This window comes from Oryza sativa, chromosome 5 (assembly GCF_034140825.1).
Source record: "Oryza sativa Japonica Group chromosome 5, ASM3414082v1".
NCBI lineage: Eukaryota > Viridiplantae > Streptophyta > Magnoliopsida > Poales > Poaceae > Oryza > Oryza sativa.
In genome coordinates this window covers 23,945,103-23,967,934 of record NC_089039.1, presented here as the reverse complement: position 1 = coordinate 23,967,934, position 22,832 = coordinate 23,945,103, and the positions used below count along the sequence as shown (strand labels likewise).

Genomic DNA, 22,832 nt, shown 5'->3' with positions numbered 1-22,832 from the left:
TTCAAGGAACAAGAGATGATGACAATAATCCAAATGATAACTCTGAAACAAATCAACAAGAGCTGACAGAAGAAGACATAAATATTTTCGTAGAGAATGAACAGGAAGAAGCTACAAAGGGTAATAATGCAGCAATTGATAGCAGATATATACCAAGAGTTGGAACACAATTTAAGACTATTACAAAAGCACATGAATTCTTTAACTTCTATGCTCTGTTGGCTGGATTTTCTATTGTCAGGGCTCACAACTACCACACAACAAGCAAGAAAAGGAATGGAGAAGTGACTAGAGTAACGTTCAGATGTAATAGACAAGGCAAACCAACTTCTCAATCCAAATCAGTAAGCGCAGAGGAAACAGTGGTTTCGGAAAGAAATACAAATGAAAATGATGCAACAGATTGCAAGTGTGCTCTGGTTATTTCAGAGAGGAATGAGATTTGGAATATTTCAAGGGTACAATTAGACCACAATCATCAACTAAGTCCAAGAGATGAAGTGAGATTTCTCAAATCACACAAACACATGACTACAGAAGAAAAAATGCTCATAAGGACCTTGAAGGAATGTAATATACCTGACGGAGCGTGGAGCTCCTCACCGGGAGACCGCGCAGGCCCCCCTTTGCCGGTTCGGCCGGGGACGCTAAGTGAGGTTCTTCGCCCTCGATCGATCTGGAGAATGTTCGCGAGAGAGCAAGTGCACGAGACACGGGCGATGTAGACAGGTTCGGGCCGCTGAGAAGCGTAATACCCTACTCCTGTGTTCTGGTGGATCTGTGTGTGAAGGAGTTACAGAGAGCCGGAGAGCTAGAGAGTTCAGGCTCCAGAACCCCTCTAGCGTCCTTTTTTCTTTTTTTCCCCCCTTTTTGGTGGGCAAGGTCCTCCTTTTATATCTCAAGGGGATACCACATGCACCACTTCTACCTACTTTTCTTTTGGGTGGGGACCTACCCTATCTTGACCAAAACTTGGCTTGCACCTTCGCCTGGAAGCTAAATCACAACTTGTCCTTGAGTGAGGCTCAGCGCCGTCACTCGCCTGACACCGGGGATCTCCCTGTTACTCCCTCATTAATGGGCGGAGATTTGCCATGGCTGCTTTCCAAATGACCATCCGACGAGATGGGTCATACCTACCTCCACTCCACCGGAGGCAGATGCATCGTGGGAGCACGGTTGTCTGCCGATGACGCGACCGGCGTCAGACCAGTCACAGACCGATCATTCTTGTCCACCACGTGTCAGTTTAGCATGCTACACGTCTGCCCTTCTTCATACAATGACTTCCTTGCAATGGTTGCGATGAAGCCTGGAATGTATCTGGCCGGGGCTGACGTGCCAACTCCAGGAGTTCCCACGCCGGCTCCGGCTAGGGACGAGTGCCTGGAGGCTCTCATCATTCCGACGGGACGGGGCGAGGCGTGTGTCAGGCCGCCTGTTGCCACCTAACCCGCGATCTGACCGGTCTGTGACCGGTCACACACTGTGACCTGTCACGGACCGAACGAGTGTGCTGTGCTGCATTAAATGCGGCGTGGGGTGCTCGTCCAACCCGCAATAAACGCGGTTAGGTGAGCGCCGCTGTGCTCACCTAACCCACACACGTGGCGCCAAACCCACAGGGGGTCGGGGCGCCCCAGCCCTCGGGGCCGAAACGGGAGCGGCCCGACCCCTCGGGGAGACAGAGGGAGGGGCGGCCACATCACCCTCGGGCCCGACCCCCCCCCCCCCCCGAGGGGGTCAGGCCACATGGGTGACTGCAGCTGCCCCAAACCTCTAGTCAAGATACCCCCGGTCCCATGTCACCGACAATACCAACAAGGCACATGATTGTAATTTTATCTGTTCTAAGAGGAGGATTGACTTCTTTGCCTTATACGAAGAAAGATATAAGCAATGTGAGAACCACAATTAACAAGGAGACAAGCAGCAATGATATGATGAAAACTTTGGAATTTTTCAGAAGGAAAAAAGAAAAAGATCCACATTTCTTTTATGAGTTTGATTTGGATGAGAGCAAGAAAGTGAAAAATCTGTTTTGGACAGACGGGAGATCGAGGGAGTGGTATGAGAAATATGGTGATGTTGTGAGTTTTGACACAACATATTTCACCAACAGATACAACCTCCCGTTTGCTCCCTTTGTTGGAATTTCTGGACATGGAAACACAATTGTTTTTGGTTGTGCATTTTTGCATGATGAGACTTCAGAAACATTTAAATGGATGTTCAGAACTTTTTTGAAAGCTATGTCACAAAAAGAACCAAAAATAATCATTACTGATCAGGATGGAGCAATGAGATCAGCAATTGCTCAAGTATTTCAAAATGCAAAGCACGGAAATTGCTTCTTTCATATTGTAAAGAAAGCTTTCAATCTATCTGGAAATTTGTTCAAAGCAAAAGAAGGGTTGTATGATGAGTATGAAGACATCATAAATAACTCAGTTACAGAAGAAGAATTTGAGTATTTATGGCAAGAAATGATTGACAGCTTTGAAGTTCAGCATATCAATTTTCTAAAGCACATGTGGTCAATTAGAAAAAGATTTATTCCAGTGTATTTCAAGGGTGATTTCTGTCCATTTATAAAAAGCACAGCTCTCAGTGAAGGGACTAACTCAAGGTTTAAGAATAATGTTGGTCCACAGTACAACATTACAAACTTCATGATAGAGTATGAAAGAGTAATGGATACAATTCAAAACTTGGAACAGTTTGATGATCACATTTCAAGAACAAAGAAACCAAGCAAACTTTGGTCCCATTACTACATTGAGTACCAAGCAATGAGAATGTATAATCGCAAAATCTTCATCAAGTTTCAAGTTGAGTTGAAAAGAACAACTAGATTTCAAATAAATGAAGTAGAGAAGTTCAAAACTTATGAAGTTTTTTTGGCATTGAATCAAAATATTCAAGTAATCAGAAGAAGGAAGTACCTTGTTATTGTGGACTTGGAAAAGGAGGATTTCAACTGCATTTGCTCAAAGTTTGAGAAAGATGGACTTCTATGCTGCCATGTATTGAAAGTAATGCTCCACCTCAATGCAATGAAGATACCAGAAAAATATATTATTGAAAGATGGACAAAAAAAGAGTACAAAGGTCTTGGGGGAAAAGGCAATGGAAATATACCTTTAGCATAGAGCTCAATCCTGAGATTCAACATTTTGTCAAGGAAAAGTGCAGAAATAGCATCAAATGGATCGAAAAGCAATGAAACTTTCCAGTTTGCAGTGGAAGAGATGGACAAAATCGCTAAACAATTGGAATTAATGTGTTCAAATAAAGATGCAGAGCAGGAGATCAATGATTCAGATCCAAATGCAGAAGACAATTTGAACTCACATGAACAAGGCAATCAACAATCTGAGGAAAATACAGAAGAAATATTGTTGGATCCAGATATTGCAAAATCCAAAGGCAGGCCAGCTCAAAGATACAAGACAATTAGGGAAGAAATACAGCAAAAAGAACTATATCATTGCAGTCATTTTCAGAGGACAGATCACACATTTCCAACGTGCCCTCTGAAACACGTTGAGTTTGACTTGCCAAGGAAGAAGAGAAGAAAGGTTAAAAATACAAGAGAACAGGTAACAAAAATTACAAATCCATATGAATTGATTTTTTTAAAAAAAGTAATAAAGAAAGATATTATTTGTTGCAGGATGGTGTAGAGCAGAAAAAGAAAGATGTTTCAAACAAAAGAAAAGATTTGCAACAAGATATATCACAGGAGAAGCATAATTCTGGGGATGAATTAGAAGGCAAAAAGAAGAGAAATTCATCTTCATCAAAAAGGGGTGGCACAAAAGAATAGAAATGGAAATGACTGAAAATAGAGAGAGGTTTACTTGAATACAATGGAAATAGACATATTCCATAAGTTTCTGTAATATTCCAGAACATGTACTCTGGTTTGTACTTAAATGTTTGTTTCTTATATCAACTACATTTTATGAACTACTTTGCATTTTATCTACCACATGAGTTTATGTACAGTTGTAGTCCTGCAAAAGTTGCCAACTATCATATTTGAACAAACAAAATTTATTCCAGAATCAATTTCCCTACAAATAAAAAGAGAGATAAAAATATAAGGACTAAATAAAAAAAATTGTGAAAAAAATAATGATTCTAAAAAAAATTTACCTGAGCAAAGTCAATCACTAGTTTCTTTGTTCCTGTACCGAGAACAGAATTGTCTGGATGGAAGAAAAGACGGTTGACATATTGAATCCTAATGTTTTGAATGTCTTTTTGATAGAAATGGTTTGTCAGCTGAACTCTTGGACCCCATAGTTCCATGTATTTTAGAGTAAAAACTCCGCAATCAAAACTAGGAAAAAGAAAAAGGACATAAGTAACCACAGTTACTTATCATAAAAAATAAAACAAACAAAAAAAATTAAAAAAAGCTAATGCAGTTATGGTCATACTATTTACTCTGTAAATTTACTAATGAAATCTATTGCAGTTCTAGTCCATGTTGTACTAAGAAACAGGCTCTTATCCCATCTAGTAATTCTGAATGAAACAATTGACAAACAGGAACTAAATTTTTTGAATGATAATCATAACAAACAAACTAAAATTGTGCATTAACAACAAAACAAACAGGTTATGCAACAATTAGAAAAACAGAACAGTCAAGAATTTCTGAATGACCAACAAAACATACAAGATTCCTGTCAACAAGAGAACAATTGGGCATCTGTACAACTCTAACAAAAAAAAACAAATAAAAAATATTATTGGACTAAAAGTTACAGTAAAGAAAAACAACTTACAGATTATTTTGGCGAGGTACTGGTGGATATACAATTTTGAAAGCATCAAAATTGATTTGATATTCTTCCATGATGGAATTCCAAGCAAGTGCAAAATTGGATGTCTACAAAATATAAAAAGAAAACTCTGTAATTATAAATTCCAAATCACAAATTGAACAGTAATACATATATTTAAAAATTTGAAAATAAACTGACCAATCTATTCTTAACTTCATCTTGATATTCAGAACCTTCTTCATGTAATGAGTCAAGAAAGACAAACATTTCATCTTCCAGATGAACAATGAAAACAAACCAGTGGCGCTTGTAGAGAATTGGAAAGAAGAGCTGAAAAAATTAAATAAAACAAATTATAAATGTAAAAGGAAATATGAAATTAAATGTCACACCCCAATCTGGTACCGTCGTACAACGACACCTGACAGGAGCGTGTCGTAGGGGAAAACGGCGCGAACCGCTTCCTACGAAACCGCGGTCTCGGTACCAGTCCCAGGACATGGTGCTGGTACCCACGGTAACAAATATGAATCATAGCAATCCTTAAAATAAATAGAGGACTTATTTACCTTAACCTTGGTTGCAGCTCAGACAGCCCGAGAATACAACCGACGACACGGACGAGGCGAACACCAACAACAACAGCAGCAGCGGAACCAACGGTCTAACACCCAACACCACAGGCGACAGCTGGGAATCAGGGCGAAACCCTATTCTTCACTTCACTTCATCTTCTCTTCAGGGCGGAGGAACTATATATATATTTATATAGAGCAAGGGTGAGTACTTTCGTACTCAGCAAGTCACGGGAACTTAGGTGTTTAATGCAAGCTTGGAAGAGAGGCAAGGTTGTTTTGCAAATCTTTTGTTTGAAATCATTTTGAAATCACTAAGTGATTTATTTCTTTTTAAGTTTGGGTCAAAAAGAGACTTGCGTCTCAAATCGACTTAAGAGATGCTTTTCAACAGCTCAATTGGAAATGTACCGACCTCCCGGGTCAGATCATTACTTCTCAGCTCCACAACAGCATGTAGCATGCTAAATAGGAGATGGAAATGAACAAAAAAGGAAAAAAAACAAAAAGGAAAGCCACTGGAATAATCTTGCGCAATCGACGGTGCGACACCTCCACAACAGCAGCAGACACCGAGTCGGCTCGCCGAAGAGCAGCCTTGTCGCCTCGCTAAATCGCCGCCGCGTCGCCGGAGACGATGAGAACGAGACGACGAAATCGTCAACCTCTCCTTCTATAACTCTCTCTCTCTCTCCGTCGGCAAAAGGAGCACAACTAGCGGAGCAAAACAACAACGAATCGAGCAGCAAGCTAACAAATGAAGCTGGAGAAGAATCAAAACATACTCACCGGAGAAAAGGAGGAGGAGGAGCTCGAGGACAAGATGGAGAAGCCCACACCGCAAACTCTAGTGGAATCACTGCCGCGACTGTCACATCCTGATTTTTGTTTCAGGATTTATAAATTATTTAATAAATTATTATTAGAATTTATATTAAATGTTCATTAATTTACAAGTGAAGTTAAATGTGGGAAATAAAATTTCCTAAATATAAAGCATGGATGGATTTAATTTTTATTAAATTCTCCATGATTAAGTCAACTCTCTGAAATTTTCTCGGATTTTTCAGAGCTCAATTCCTAAATGATACAAAGAACAGTTCAGTAATTATTTGATCAATAATGATCTAATTATAATTGTTAAGAGCTTTTCTTGTTTAAAAATCCTTAAATTATAAATTGTTGTTTAAAAGGAATAATTAGAAATGATCTTAAAAGAGAAGATCTAATTTGCTAAATCTCAATATAAAATTGGGTTAGATAAAATTTTGTTAAATACTTTACTTGATTCTATAGTTCCTAGATTTTTCTGGGATTTATTTGAGCCAAGGAAGTATTTTTAATCAATGGAATATCATTTCATGAATAATTTAAATAGAAAAATGTTTTTAAATCCTCCTTTTGGCTTTGGGCCGAAAGCCGGCCCAAAACCTCTCTCTTTCTCTCTCCCTCCCTGGCCCAAGTCGGCCCGCAACCAAGCCACCGCTCTCCTCTCTCTCTCTCTCCCGCTGACAGGTGGGCCCCACCTGTCGGGCCCGTCTTCCTCCTCGCGCCGCTGCCGGCCGAAACCCTAGCCGCCGCCGCTTTCCAATCCGGTCGATCCTTTCCGTTTCCGGTGAAATCGTTTGAGGGGAAATAATCTCCTCGATCTCCTCTTCCTTTTCTCTTATAGAAACTTCGGTCAATTACGTTTGGAAATCGACGGATTTGAGCTCGATTCGGATCGACTTTTCTCCCTCCAACCCTAGCTTTCCATCTCGCCGCCGGTCGCCGTGGGCCTCCGTCGCCGCTCGCTAGCCCCTTTATAAGCACCCTCGAGCTCTCCTCTATCCGCCGCCACCTTTGCCTTAGCCCGCCGTCGCGTCTAGCGCCGCCTCCGCGTAGCCCTAGCCGTCGCTGTCGTTGTCGTCGGTTCAGCCGCGCCGCGCCGCCGTTGCAGCCGCCGTCGTTGGTCGCTGTCGCCACCATCGGGATCGCGAGGTCGTCGCCGTCCCCGTCCACCTCTTCGCCGCCGCAGAAGACCGCCGGAGCACCGCCGTCACCGTCGACCCGAAGACCGTCGCCGCTTCTTCCTTGTCGCCGGCGCCGTCCGTTGCTCTTCCACCGTGGTTTTGGTCACCGGTGAGTTCGCCGTGTTGTCCTCTACCCGTTGGTGTCCTCCGTTTGCGTCGTTGCGCCGTCGTTCGCCGACGAGCGCGCAAGGCCGAGCCGTCGCCGGTGATGACATCATCGCTGACGTCACCGCTGATGTCATCGTCGCCTTGTCCCGTGAACCGCGGTAGATCAAGTTGATCTCGGCCGCCCGTTTTGGATAGAATCGATCTCGGCCGTTCGTTTCCTTAGACCGTCCCGTGCACCCGGACCGCCTTTGATGACGCAATAATTCCCTTTTCCTTTTCAAAAATAATTCATTATTGCGTCATAATTCAATTAAAATCCATATAAGTGTTTTAATCCGATTTAATCTTTGAAAATTCATAACTAATTCATTGTAACTCAGTTTAATGTGGTTCAAGTTGCAAAAGTTGTATAAAATAAAGATCTACATATTAAAATTATCCATAAATTGAATTAAATTTATTTAATTCTTTTTAAATGGGCTTTAATTAGATTTAATCTTGTAAAATTCATAATAAATTCATATGAAGTCAGAATGAGGCCGTTCAAGTCTCATAATTCATCTAAAATTATGATCTACATGTTTGTTTACTTTTTATGTATTGTTTATTTGGTTTTTATTAGTCTTTTTCTTCGTTTTGCGTGTTAGCTTGTCGTTTCCGTCGTTGCGAAGGTTCGTGAGTGCGCCGGAAGTATTCAAGAAGATTAATTGAAGACCGATTATTGCAAGGCAAGTCACACAGATCCTAAACACAATCCTTTGAGCATGTTGATCCTATATTTAAATTCTCTATTTATTTCAACTGTGCATTTATTTTCGAATGTCACTGGGTGGTGTGAATCTATTCCTTTGTTATGGCCTGTTTGCATTGATTACTTTATTCCTTGATACCTTGGGTTATTATAACTTGACTAGTTGAGCTATATATATTGGTTCAGCTAGATATTAGATATGATTGCTTAGCCATGCTTAGAAACATTAGCACACTATTGGGATTACTTATGACTCATTATTATTTAATGATGGCTTAATGATAGTTCACGATGGTCAATCGTGATTGGTTAATTAATTACTTGCCAACTAAAACTTGATAATGGTGGGTTGTGAGCACATGGTTTTGAGAGTCGTGCTCATGACAATTAAGGACCGGTTCGCGAGCTACTGTTGTGAAACATTAACCGTGCCAACCACAAGCCAGCGTGGGCAACGGCTTTACCTTTTGTATAGCATGATTCATTGCGGAGCACCAGACTGAGAAGTGGCGGAGATAAGCCCACGGGGGTCGCTGGGGAGTCCATGCCTTGTTTATAAGGGGGTGATTATGATCCAGGAAAGGTGCGCTGTGGTGGATTGTGTTGTGCAAGGGGTATTGTCACAACTCCTTTCCGAGGTACCGTGGTGGTATTGAGGCACATGGTGACATGTTGTGGGGCTGTGTCTTGTGGGTACAGTGGTACACCTCTGGCCAGAGTAAAACTATTCGAATAGCCGTGCCCGCGGTTATGGGCGGGTTGAGCAATGTTTTTCGTGATTAGTCTCACACCTCTCACAATAATTATGGATGTTATACCTGGTAATAATTTGCTTAGCTCCTGGTTTGGAGTTAGATCTGTACAGCCGGGTATGGTTGTTCAGGATGGTTGGGCCTGTGCAGCATGGGTGTGTTGTTCAGTGTTGATTAAAATTTCTGATTAATTACTCCACTGTTTTATTTCTCTTAAATGTTTTGCTAAATGCTGCTTTTGCAAATGAGCCTATATTATGCCATCCTTTGGTATCCTTGTGCACTTGCATATTTGCTGTGTGGCTTGTTGAGTATGTCATATGCTCATTCTTGCAATAATCAATCAACCTCAGTTGAAGAAAAAGGATCTAGGAGGAGAAGACGTTTGGCTTATACCCCAGCTGAGCTGCCTGTGGGAGTGGAGCTGGAGCTTCGCTAGATTTTATTTTCCGCTGCAGTTTTCTTCATGGTGAGGACTAAGTGCCTCTTAAGTAAGTATTTATCGTTTTAGTTAATTTGATGAATCTGTATATTAAATTGTCAGTTTGTGTACCTCGGCTGATTCCTGGACGAGGATTTTATGCACAAATAAGTTCGGAAATTACTAGTGAATTTTCGGGCGTGACAGCGACGTAGCCTGCACGAATCCACGCCGCGGCGTAGCTTACGCCCGTCGTCGCCTCCCGAAGTCGCCGACGAAATCTCCGCCGAAATCGCCGGACGAGACGATGAGGAAAAAGGCAAAAAGCAAAATGAATCTCTCACACACTCTCTCTCTCTAGTCTGATTCAGACAATCTCTCTCTCCGGTGCGGATTTCAAAATTTGAATAGTGTATGTGGGTCCCACCATTAACACACTCTCACAAAAAAATCTCTCTCTGTCGGCAACACAAAGTGGGTCCCACAAAAATGTAAAAAAAAAAAGAAGCCCATTTAGCCCACGTATGGAAGCCCGAACTTACAATAATCAAAAGCCCACATACAAAAGAAAACAAAAGTCTAGATAGCACGAATCTCAAACAAAATCCAAGGGACCAAAAAACGAATGATACAGCCTAACAAAAACATGCGATAGCCATATAGCCTTTCCGATAAAAAATTGGTTAACATTTTTTCTTTCCCCTAAATTTGTGCAACTTCTGTTGTATGTTGGTTGATATGCAGAGATGAGACTATATCAGCATTATTATTATAAGTTGTTAACTAGTTGTAGTGATGGATATGGGCATAAAGAAGCAAGTTATATGTGGAGGAATGTAGGCAGTTGGCATGGCCGCACATGCACGTATGATGGAACTGAGAGTGAGTTGGTACGATGGCACCACCTCTCCACATTATCATTAATGTTTCCTATTGTTTGTTTTGTTTGTGTCTCGACGAGATGTATAAATTTGGTTGGTACAATATTACAAATATTAATATATATATATATATATATATATATATATATATATATATATATATATATATATATATATATATATATTATGAAACGTACATTGTACGTGCATGTTTATACTAGTATAATATATAAAACAGAGGGAGTACTACATATTTTCCCTATCATGGGTAAACAGTACAGTGAACTCGGCCCATTTAGGCCCACCCACCTGTATTTGGATCGAGACCCAAACCAGCCCACGAAAATTTGGGCCGCAAAATACGGGTGGGCCGGCCTATACACTTTTGTGATAGTGAACATGCAGCTTTCACTTCAACTGGTTTAGCTGCGACGGCCAGGGCACGTCAAAATTAGGCAGTGTGGGGATCGGATCGCACGCGCCACGGGGAGCCGGACGAAAACGAGAAGCTCACAGCCACCGCCGCGCGCCACCAGCTTATACTCTCTCTCTCTCTCTCTCTCTCGTCGACGCGCCGATGCGCCGAGATGGCCCCGATCATGAGTGGGGCGGCGGCGGCGGCGGGGGGCACGGGCGGCGCGGTCCCGCTCATCAAGAACGCCACCTCCGCGTCCCAGATGTCGCGTGGCAAGGCCGGCACCGGCGCCGGCGCGGTCGTCTGCTACTCCCCGATGATGGTCACCGCCTACGGCATCTGGCAGGGCGCCTCCCCTCTTGACTTCTCCCTCCCCCTCTTCCTCCTCCAGGTCGCCATCATCGTCGCCACCACCCGCCTCCTCGTCATCCTCCTCAAGCCCTTCCGCCAGCCTCGCGTCATCGCGGAGATCCTCGTACGTCGCCCGCCACCTTCGCCGCCGCCATTGTTCTATTCTCATTGGTCGATTGGTTAACTGTGTCGCCGCCGTCGTCGTCGTGGTGGTGATGCAGGCTGGCGTGATACTGGGGCCGTCGGTGATGGGGCAGGTTTCGACGTGGGCGGTGAAAGTGTTCCCGGAGCGGAGCTTGCTGACGCTGGAGACGGTGGCGCACCTGGGGCTCCTCTACTTCCTCTTCCTGGTCGGCCTCGAGATGGACGTGAACACCATCAGGAGGTCGGGGAAGAAGGCGCTCATCATCGCCGTCGCCGGCATGGCGCTGCCGTTCTGCATCGGCACGGCGACGTCGTTCATCTTCCGGCACCAGGTGTCCAAGAACGTGCACCAGGCCTCCTTCCTGCTCTTCCTCGGCGTCGCGCTCTCCGTCACCGCGTTCCCGGTGCTGGCGCGCATCCTCGCCGAGGTCAAGCTGCTCAACTCCGACCTCGGCCGGATCGCCATGTCCGCCGCCATCGTCAACGACATGTGCGCCTGGATCCTCCTCGCGCTCGCCATCGCCATCTCAGAGGTCAACAGTTCGGCCTTCTCCTCCCTCTGGGTGCTCATCGCCGGGGTGGCCTTCGTGCTCGCCTGCTTCTACGTCGTCCGCCCGCTCATGTGGTGGATCGTCCGCCGCGTCCCCGAGGGGGAGGCCATCGGCGACGTGCACATCACGCTCATCCTCACCGGCGTCATGGTCGCCGGCGTCTGCACCGACGCCATCGGCATCCACTCCGTGTTCGGCGCGTTCGTGTACGGCCTCGTCATGCCGAGCGGCCCGCTCGGCGTCGTGCTAATCGAGAAGCTCGAGGACTTCGTCACCGGCCTCCTCCTGCCGCTCTTCTTCGCCATCAGTGGCCTCCGCACGAACGTGACCAAGGTCCGGGACCCCATCACCGTGGGCCTCCTCGTGCTCGTGTTCGTCATGGCCAGCTTCGCCAAGATCATGGGCACCATCCTCATCGCCGTCTCCTACACCATGACGTTCCGCGACGGCGTCGCCCTGGGGTTCCTCATGAACACCAGGGGCCTCGTCGAGATGATCGTCCTCAACATCGGGAGGGACAAGGAGGTGCTCGACGACGAGTCGTTCGCCGTGATGGTGCTGGTGTCGGTGGCCATGACGGCGCTGGTCACGCCGGTGGTGACGACGGTGTACCGGCCGGCGCGGCGGCTGGTCGGGTACAAGCGGCGGAACCTGCAGCGGTCGAAGCACGACGCGGAGCTCCGGATGCTGGCGTGCGTGCACACCACCCGCAACGTGCCGTCGATCATCTCGCTGCTCGAGCTCTCCAACCCGACGAAGCGCTCGCCGATCTTCATCTACGCGCTCCACCTCGTCGAGCTCACCGGCCGCGCCTCCAACATGCTCGCCGCGCACCACTCGGCGTCGAACCCGGGCGGCGCCAGCGACCACATCTTCAACGCGTTCGAGAGCTACGAGGAGATGGTCGGCGGCGTGTCGGTGCAGGCGCTCACGGCGGTGTCGCCGTACCAGACGATGCACGAGGACGTGTGCGTGCTGGCGGAGGACAAGCACGTCTCGCTCATCGTGCTCCCGTTCCACAAGCAGCAGACGGTGGACGGCGGCATGGAGCCCATCAACGCGTCGCTCCGGGGCTTCAACGAGAGCATCCTCGCGTCGGCGCCGTGCTCCGTCGGCATCCTCGTCGACCGCGGCCTCAGCGCCGCCGCGGCGAGGATGGCGGCCGTGCACCACGTCGCGCTCCTCTTCTTCGGCGGGCCCGACGACCGGGAGGGGCTCGCGTACGCGTGGCGGATGGTCGAAAACCCGGGCGTGTGCCTCACCATCGTCCGCTTAATCCCGCCGGGGTACACGGCGCCGGCGATCTCGCCGCCGCAGCCGCCGATGCCCGCCGCCCACTCCCGCGCCATCAACGTCGTCCCCGAGGTCGCCAAGAGCGAGCGGCAGATGGACGAGGAGTACCTCAACGAGTTCCGGTCGCGCAACCTCGGCAACGACGCCATCCTCTACGTCGAGCAGGTGGTGGCCAACAGCGAGGAGACGGTCGCCGCCATCCGCAGCCAGCTGGACAACGCGCACGAGCTGTACATCGTCGGCCGCCACCCCGGCGAGGCGAGCTCGCCGCTGACGTCGGCGCTCGCCGAGTGGATGGAGTCGCCGGAGCTCGGCCCCATCGGCGACCTCCTCGTCTCCTCCGAGTTCTCCAAGATGGCGTCCGTGCTGGTCATGCAGCAGTACGTCATCACGGCGCCGCTGCCGCCGCCGGTGGCGCTCGCCGGGCCGCCGACGGATGACCCCGTCCGGCAGTATTTGACCAACGCCAACCAGCGGCCGTCGGTGGCGATCGGCGGCAACCAGATGGGCGCCGCCGGCCGAGGCGGATGGAGCGGCGGCGCCGGCGGGTACTGACCGGACTCCGATCCGATCGAGCGCTTCGCTGTAATCGCCGTCAGTTAATCGCTCGATTGGTAGTAGTAGGGTTTCGAAGCTTAATTATTTTTAGGAATTAATTATGATTGTTAATTAATTTTTGTTGTGTAGTACGGAGTACAATTCTAGGTGATTGTTTTTGTAGATGTCGTGTTTAATTGGTCAGATTCTGTGATCGATCCCTCCTGTAGTGTGAGAGGTGATCGATTACATGTACTACTACGTGTTTTAACTCTTCTAGGTTCTTAACTAATTGTTCTTAGAGATGTTTCATATGCAAGCTAGAGTGGTCAGTTTCGTTGTATCAGAATTCAGAAAGTTGTCGAAGCAAGAACAAACAGGATGTTACAATATGTAGTACGTGTGGATTACATATGCTAGGATTTGGAGTTTTTTTATCCGAAAAACTTGCATGAAATTCAGAAAACATCATGCTCAAGTACATTGTCCAGAGACTTGAACCAAATTCAGATAACATCGTGCACTAATGCTCAATTACAGTGATCAGAGATGCAGAGAGCCATCAGAAATCAAGAAATGTCTTACGGGGAACATGAACGGCGTCATCAAACGGCCCAATGTTTTCCGGCCCAAGAGCGCAAGCCCTTATCTCTTGCACGAGACTAAAGCCCACGATGGTACATGCTCTGTAAAGAAGAAAGGGATAACAAAACACCACTCTGAATATCACCAAGGCTCACAACTTCGACGAATTTCACTATAATTTTTTAAATTCGAGCCTCCCGAACCGGATTGAAATGATCTCTTAAAAAAGACTACACAAATATCCAGATTCGCGTACGAAAGATGTTATTCTTCTAGGATTTTCTTAGTAATTTTTCTTGTTTTGTTTATGATCTCTTCTTTATGATTATTTAATCAAAGCTATAATTCTGTAATTCGCAATTATTAGTTCTGCAAACTCTATAATAATTGGTTATAGCTTTTTCGAAGTCAATACCAAAATGAATTAAAAAAAGAGGAATTATCTTTCTAGGGCTCGCATTTCGAAGGCTCGACGAGACTGTAAACCCTGAATTGCACGCGACGTGTGTTTTATCTGAAGGAAACGTGGTACTGCACCTAAGCTAGCTACTGAAGCGACAGAGCGCCGCGCTGCGCTTGTTTCATCTCATCCTACGCGCAAGATGCGTCGAGAAACGCATCTCGCATCATTCGCATGGGGCGCATATACATGCAAACGCAAATGCCCAAAGGGAATGTACGTATCATGCCCATATGTAGCTGGGGATATACTGCTTTTATCCGGGCTCAAATCCAGAGCCTTTCTTGGATCACTAAACCCTCTCTGAATCTGATCCCCTTTACCTTTACCGCTTTATCACGTCCATCCTACTACTCCTCCTCTTCATCCCTTTGCATCGATCGATCTCTTTATTTCTATAACCCAATGCACATGGCTTGCTCGATCGATCATCTAGCTTAGCTGCGTGCGCCATCCATGGAGCCCGCCACCGGCCGCGCTTTGTGCACTGCTCCCCGTATTCTCTCGTGGATTTTTGTCCCCTCCCAACCAGATAACCCTAGTGGCACTCGGGCCCAGACACACATACATACGTACCTCCACTCACACACAAACCATGGTGTACCTAGCTACTAGTACTACCAGTTATCGTTCAACCGGAATCTGTTGTAACGCACGGATACTTAGCTGATAGGATGTACTTCCGCTGGTTTCATTTTAATTGACGTTTTGGACAATGACACGGTCTATAAAATATATTTTTGACCTTATTTTTCTATTATAATATATATAATAAATAAATGTATGTTACTTTTATTATAGTGCTTTGAAAGACAAATCTATATATGTTGTTCTAATTTCTTTAAACTAAATATTTTTAAAGTTATTGATGGTCAAAGTTATAAAAGTTTGACCTCAACCTTGTCTAAAACGTCAGCTAATATGGAACTGGAGGGAGGGAGTATATCCTCTCTCCGTGTAAGGATTAATCCTTAGCCAGTTCCTCCTGCTCTGGGACATGGTACAGCCTATCCAGCTGCAACCTCGGATGGAGGACAACCTTATCTGGCGGTGGTCGAACAATACCGCCTTCTCGATCTACCTCGTCGGCTTATAAAGCTTTCTTCACGGGGCAACACTTGTTCGCGTGTACCGACCCCCTCTAGCATGCGCAAGCGCTTGCGAAGTGCTGGTTTTTCCTCTGGCTGGTGCTGCAAAAGTGTTGTTGGATCGCCGATGTCATGTTGCGTCATACCATGGAGAGCCACATTGCTTGCCCCTTCTACACCCAGGAGCAGGAGACGCGAACCATATCATCATCGCTTATGTCTTCGACTCTTCGCTCGCTAGGTCTAGTTCCAAATCCTCGCGCCGCTGGATGGGCTGATGTTGCCCTAGACCATCATTTTTGGGTCCAAGACCGGTGGCCGCAAACTTGGCATCGACTTGCGAGGGACCATCACCGCCCCTTCGATTCTATTGTTTCGTTGACATCCTGGCAACTATGGTAGAAGTGTAATGCGTGTCTTCGACGCTGTCCTATCGTCAGTTCTGATCATCGTCGAGAGGATTAAGCAAGAAGGAAGGCTATGGACGACAGCGGATGTATCTTAGTTAGGAGGCTTCTTGGGAGGATATGCTTGTGCTCGTTTGTTTTCCTCTTGTTTTGGGGACCAATCTCGAAATAGCGCTTCTTTGTGCGTCTAGCTAGCCCGCCCACCCTTACGAGCGCTCCGACGTATTCGTGGTATACAAACTTGCTTTCATTTGATCAGAATGACGTGTAATTATTTTGCGCGTTCCCGAAAAACGTGAGGGGAACAAGAGGGCGTGACACAACATGTCATGGTTGGGGGTTGGTTATTCCATCGGCGGAGAGGTATATACGTCGAGGAGACGTTGGTTAATTTGGTTGGGGGTGCATATGAGTATATCATCATCCATGGCCCATGGAAAGGTTTGTAGGGTAAGGGGGGATTAATTGGTGTGTGGAGACTGGAGAGCGACGTTAGCTGTTGCCGTTGGAGACAGGATTGGACTCCTGGGGGGACATGCCGCCTTGTTTCCAGGGCCGTTGAAAAGCCTGGCTCCCCATAGGCTCTCTCCAATATGGACACCATGATGATGATGATGATGGTGATCTACTTAATTACTACCACTAATCATGCCATTAAGTGCAGTGTTCCCCCGCCCTAATCACGCAATTAAGTACTAAATGCACTAGTGAGTAGTGACAGATAAAGGTGGGGGGTTTACACATTTGGTGGCTTCAGCCTTCAGGATTGTTCAGATCAGCATGCACGGCTGCACATTTTCTGAAAGAACACTGATGATCTAGTACAATATTACTCCACAATGGCTAGAAGTGAGCACAGAATAGTGTAGTGAGTGACTGAGGTCCAGTTACAGCTTATCTTAGAACCTCCAACTTTCTCAGACCATATTATCATCTACTGGTAGATTAAGTAGAAAATGAACAGAAGTAGAAAGTTCTCACCAGCTAACTATTCATCAAACAAAACCTAAGTTCCGTGCCAAGTTGATATGTCTCAAGCAAATGGCTTGAATCATGATGATTTCAGTAGACTGATACTTGCCTGGATTGGAGTACTACTAACATGGCAGCACTACACTGTTCTTTTTCTTTTTTTCACGCGTTGCCAACTTAAAGGAGAGGAGGCCGTGTGACAATGTGACATGAGTCATCCGGAGACTTAGAAAAACTGCGAGATAGCTTAGCCTCCTTTACGAAGTTTCAGAAAGATAAAATGGATCGAACTGCCTCCACTGAAGCCTGATCTCTTTTTCTTTCCAGGAGATGGTCTACATGTATGGGCAGTGGCGAGCAGGATGCCTGAATGATGATGCTTCATCTGATCATCTCTGCCTCTGATTGATAGTAACATAAGATGAGCGAGTACATCGAGTTTCTTTTCTCCCTTTTGATGTCAACAGGTTCAGAAAGAAGAAGATGATGAAAAGATTAGTGGGAAAACGCCCACTTTGGATCGATAAACCGGATGACAAATCTCGCTCTGCGAGATCTCAGGAATCAAAATGGATCTGAACCGAACGTGTTCTTGCTTATAGTATACAATTAAGCTTTTCTTTTTCTTTCCTAAAGCTCAAGGAGGAAGAAGTTGCAAAGCATGCATCTGCACCAAGAAAAGTAGCTTAGAGCCCAGACGCAAACACCTGGACTTAAATGCAGCATGGACATCTAGGTTCTAGTCATCTTACTGTTAGTTATTCATATTCATGCTTATACTCTCCTTCCTAAAAAAGAACAAATTATATTCGTAGCCAAAAATTGATAGCTCTATCTATATTTGTTGCCGGCAACTGTTTTTTATGTGACGGAGGGAGTAAGTGGTTTGCATCTAGTAACTGTCAAAAACTGTCAAGGACTAGTGAAATCCTGAAAATCTTCTCTGTGACTAATGCATGTCTCATCTTCAGGCCTGAAAAGAAAATTGGCAATGTAGATTGCTGACGGATAATGTCTCTTTGTCAGTCCCAATCCACTCCAACCATCTCTGATTGACCGATGTTAAAGGCATTACAGTTTTTCTTGGACTCTTCCAATCATCTGAGCAGCTAGCTAATAGCTGTGGATCAGTGGATAGTATAGTAGGAGTAGAAGGTACTCCAGGGTTGCTCGATCGAATATCATGAACATTAGTCACTTCGCAATGGGCACCACTGTCCCCCCAATAATCTAATCATGCTCGCCCATTCGATGCATTGGCTCGTCAGCGACTGAGACTAGATGCCCCCACTGAGAAACCACAAGGAACAGGAAATTAATGGAAGATTTGATCTGAAAGCGAGTAGCTGCTCAAATGTGACCAGAAATGAAATGTTCCTCTCGTGCTGTTCATGTTCATCCAATCAACTTAATGGCGGGTTTGTATGTGCATCGGTCCACCTACTCTCTCCGTTCTAAAATATAAGCTTTATGATTTGTTTAACAAAGATTAAGGTTGATGAGAAATATTCTTTTTATTCGTCTCATTACTCAAAATTTAAATTTTGAATGGCTTTGGTTCTCTTCCTAAGCTTCTGATTGGTTGAAAATACATGGATTTTCATATACTAAAATCAATGTCCCAAAAATATTTATATTATGGTATAATTTTGAATCCTAGAAAAAAAAATGCTAATATCTTGAAATGGAGGGAATAAGTAGTTGAAACCTGTTTGTCCATGATTATCGGACTCTGTCAAATCTTGTAACGGCCGTTTACCGGATTTTACATGATAGAAATTTAAATTCAGTTTTTTTTATTTGGACAAAATAGTTCTTAATTCAATTTTAAAAACAACCATATCCTTTTGGTCACTTGCTCGAACTGATCGTCAACTCCGGACGGTTACCGGCCGGTAACCGCTGGTTTTCAAGAACCATGTGATTGACATCATATAAAGTTATAAACCGTCTAAAAAATTTTGATACCATTCAGAGAGCAGCCAAGAACAAGAGGTTAATGGTTAATGATTGTGTCAACTGCTAAGTCAGCCAACTTGTTTACATCTTCATCGAAAACGAAGAAGCTAACGGGGAAGGGCCGGGGCAACATCAACAGGACAGAAGGTCAGAAGTCATGGCAAATATCCCAACTACCTTCAGAGTTTCAGAGCCCAGGTAAGGAGAATGCTCTGGAACATCGGTGCAAGATCAGTTTATTTAGTCCTGGATATGGACGTGATAAATTGACTTAGAACATCATTTAATCACTTTCATTTGGGGTTTAGGAAAAATACTAAATTCCCTTCAAAGTTCCTGACCAATTCATCAAACCCCCATGATGGAATTATTTTTGCCTGATACGGCTGATAACGTTGCCATCTATTCAGCTAGCAGGTAATCTGTACATTTTTCTGCATATACACTAATGATAAGAGAATATCTAATGATTGGTTATATAGTTAGTAATATTGATTCTTCAAAGATTGTATTATGGGACTTATATTAAAGAAATGATAATGAGGTCAATTTTTCTTAAGAGGAAGATCTGCCGTAGCAAATTAAACTAATCAATTATTCTCTCATAAAAAAAATCATTTGATCTGTCTGCAGGACAAGAACACCAATTGATCTGCACAAATAAACAACCTGTAAATAAATGCTAATAATTTTCCCCATTACAGGCTACAATAATTTAATTTAGCAACAAGCAAAAGCTAACAAACTGATAGCATATATATAAAAAATACTTTTAAAAGTACTATAATACTAGTTAGCTGGATCTCACTTTCTTTCCTCTGAAAAAAAACAAGTACAGATATCGATCGAACATGTACTACACCTACTAGTTACGATCAGCTACCAGCCGAAGGATCTACGTCGGATGCAACCGAAAAATGCTCTGGTCGAGTCACACCAGATCACCAATGATTAATAATTAGACTATAGTGTTAGCCAAAAATTAGTTAGATTAACTATATTATTAGCTTAGCCGATGGCATCGCTGAGCATTTCTTTTTCTTCTTCTTCTTTAGAGAATCATGTGCAAAAGCATGCGTCGCACTATGTAATTATCGCCGTGTTAATTTGTCCTATATAGCCATCCGTAACCTGGCTTTCTCTGATACCCTGACTAATTCAAGATGATCTTTTTGATGGTTCATGCAGTGCTCGTAATGTGATCTGATCATCATCAGGTTAAAAATATCAGCCTCTTTGCATTATTTTATAATCACGCTGAATGTACGACAGGATGATGTTTAATTGCGTTTTATTAGATTTGTGGATGTGTGGTTTTCAACGGCCAATGTACATATCGGGTTAGTTGCCATTACAAAACAATGTACTTAATAAAGTAAGTTTGAAATCCTGTAATTATGCCCAAGCTGGAATTGTTGTTTTCAGCATTCAATCGACAGGGTGGATGATGCAATGTTGAAGAAGATCTTTTCTGTGCGTGCGTCTTAAATGTGGTTAACTGTGAGGCCCAGCTGCCCTCTTTGTCCACACTTTCAAATTTAAAAAATTGTAGGAATTTTTTAGCACGAAAAAGACAATACATTGTTTTAATAAAAGAGAGAAAAACTCGGTCGACACACCTAAAATAATTACATTGTATTAAAAATATAACAAGAGACATGAGTATACTCTATGTCACGCCCCGAGCTAGTCCCGACTGGAATTAGCCCGTGACGCTCCAAATTAACCTGTTAATCGATACCAGTCCCAGGAAACAGTGCTGGTATCACAGGAGGATAGAATATCACAGCAACAGAGGTCTCTTTATTATAGAGTAGGAGTACAGTCATGTTGGGCTGTGGACAGATCCCGAGCTCACAACTGCATTACAAAAGGGAAACGGAAGCCGGGACTTGGACCAAACAACACAGGCGCGACTTGGGAACTAGGCCGAAACCCTAAAAGTCATCGTAACCGGCTTGCTCCTGGAAGAACTCCTCATCAGCAGGGTCCGCTTCATCTTCATCAGCAACTGGGGGGTATTTATATAGAGCAAGGGTGAGTACGGGAGTACTCAGCAAGCCAGGGGAAATAAGTGTTTAATGCAGGCTTCAAGGGAAGGCTGTTGTTTTCGTAATTGATTTTATTTGAACTCTTTTCTAAAAACATCTAGGTGAGTGCTTCTCAAACGACACGGTTGAGACAGTGCGTCCCGTCCGGTCAGAGTATGTGCAATGTATCAATCTTTAGATCTTAGAACAAGGTTGGCACCCGGCCAACAGTTTTTCAAACGGCCACCCGGGCCAACAACTTTTCAAGTGGCCACCCGGGCCTAGCTGATCCCGTCAGCTGCTGATTTTCCAAACATCGAACCCTTTTTCACAACAGTAATTTCACAAGCAGTTGTCAAACAAAACTACGCTAGGAATCACCTCACATCCGCCCATGACCGTGGGCACGGCTGTTCGAACAGTTTGTTAACCTCTGCAGAGGGGGTACACTTTACCCACACGATATTACTAACCCGGATCACCCAGCCCGTGGGGATCAGCCACGTCGGGAGACCTCCAAGCTTTCATGACAAGGCATTTCCAAAGCCGACACAGGCTTACCATATGCCGACGAGAGGGGTCCCAGACCAACAACAGGTTAGGTCCTAGACCATACTGTGCCAGGAAGCCCAGGGGTCCTCTCTGACACCACCCCGGCGAATCCACATGTCTCTCGGCATCATGGCTCCCCTGATAAGCTAGTTACTCAGCCAGGGGTGTCCCATTCCACCCATGTGGTCGCACTTGTCCTATGTTCGGATGTAATTCCAAGGAATCGGTCCTTAAGTGCGGGAGCGGGAAAACCGTACACCCGGTATGTTCCCCGGTCCGCGGTTTTAGAAATTCATTTAGTTCGCAAGCACCGACCCAGGTGTCGGGTTTTCCAAGTCTTTTGTAAAACCCAAGTTTTACCCAAGTTGTTTCTCAGATTTTAAGTTTGAAGGCGACCGTCGATACTCGCACAGAGTGCACGAATATCGAGGCGCAACTGGGTGGTTACAAGGGGACATGGTATAACAATTAACAAAGGAAGGATCAAATGCAACAAATTAGGCAGGTCCGCCAATCTGCCTTGCAGACGGAACAACAGATTAAGTGTGATCCTATCAATGCATAATATTTTGCAAGCAATATAATTAAATTTCAAGTATAGGCTCAAGATGTTCAAAGGTGGCTTGCCTTGCTCGAGATCCAGAGCTTGATCCTCGAAATCCTCGCACTGCGGGTCTTCGGGCTCCGAAACTACACGCGAAACGGGACAACTCAACAAACGGCGAAAATAAAGCCCTATTAATGACCTCTAAGCGTGCCATTAGATAGATCTCGAGATTTGGGGAATTTTGGAAGTTGAACGGAGTCAAACGGATTTACGGTGGGGAAGATATTGAATTTCTAAGATTATTGGATTTTTGGTCTAAAGGAAAAGGATTTAATTAAATCCTTTTTGGAAAAGAAAAGAAAAGAAAAAGGGAGAGGGAGGGAATATAGACTTCCCTCGGGCGGTTAGGGCGCGGCCCGAGAGAAAGGGCGGCTCGGCTGAGCTTAACGGGCCGGCCGGCCCAAGAAGGTGGCCCAAGGCGGCCCAAGACGCGCGCGCGCGGTGGAAGGAGAGAGAGAGTCCGGTGGACCGGGCTCACCACGCGCGGTCCCGGGTGGGACCCGCTTGTCAGCTGCTCGGCTCACCGTGCGGAGGGAGCACGCGGCGCGGCGCTAGGGTGGAGGATGGACGTGGTGCACGCAC

At 45.3% G+C, this 22,832-nt stretch overlaps 1 protein-coding gene and 1 long non-coding RNA gene across 2 annotated transcripts; one reads left to right on the top strand and one right to left on the bottom strand.

Moving 5' to 3' along the window:
- Positions 1-3,863: 3,863 nt before the first annotated feature.
- LOC112938963 (uncharacterized) lies at positions 3,864-5,127 on the bottom strand. The gene is made up of 4 exons (XR_003242229.2): positions 4,998-5,127; positions 4,800-4,903; positions 4,162-4,348; positions 3,864-4,079 (listed from the first exon to the last, which is right to left on the bottom strand). It is a non-coding gene; the product is annotated as an uncharacterized lncRNA (long non-coding RNA).
- A 5,706-nt stretch (positions 5,128-10,833) lies between these two features.
- LOC4339137 (cation/H(+) antiporter 15) lies at positions 10,834-13,891 on the top strand. Its single transcript, XM_015783423.3, has 2 exons — positions 10,834-11,189; positions 11,287-13,891. The coding sequence occupies exons 1-2, from the start codon at positions 10,887-10,889 to the stop codon at positions 13,606-13,608; spliced, it is 2,625 nt and encodes an 874-aa protein (XP_015638909.1). The 5' UTR covers positions 10,834-10,886; the 3' UTR covers positions 13,609-13,891.
- The last annotated feature ends 8,941 nt before the right edge of the window (positions 13,892-22,832 follow it).

What these genes read in the sequence shown, in the direction of transcription:
- LOC4339137 (XM_015783423.3), top strand. Translation starts at nt 10,887, where the DNA reads ATGGCCCCGATCATGAGTGGGGCGGCGGCGGCGGCGGGGGGCACGGGC. An exon ending in GCGTCATCGCGGAGATCCTC is followed by an intron (nt 11,190 to 11,286) that starts GTACGTCGCCCG and finishes GTGGTGATGCAG; the next exon opens with GCTGGCGTGATACTGGGGCC.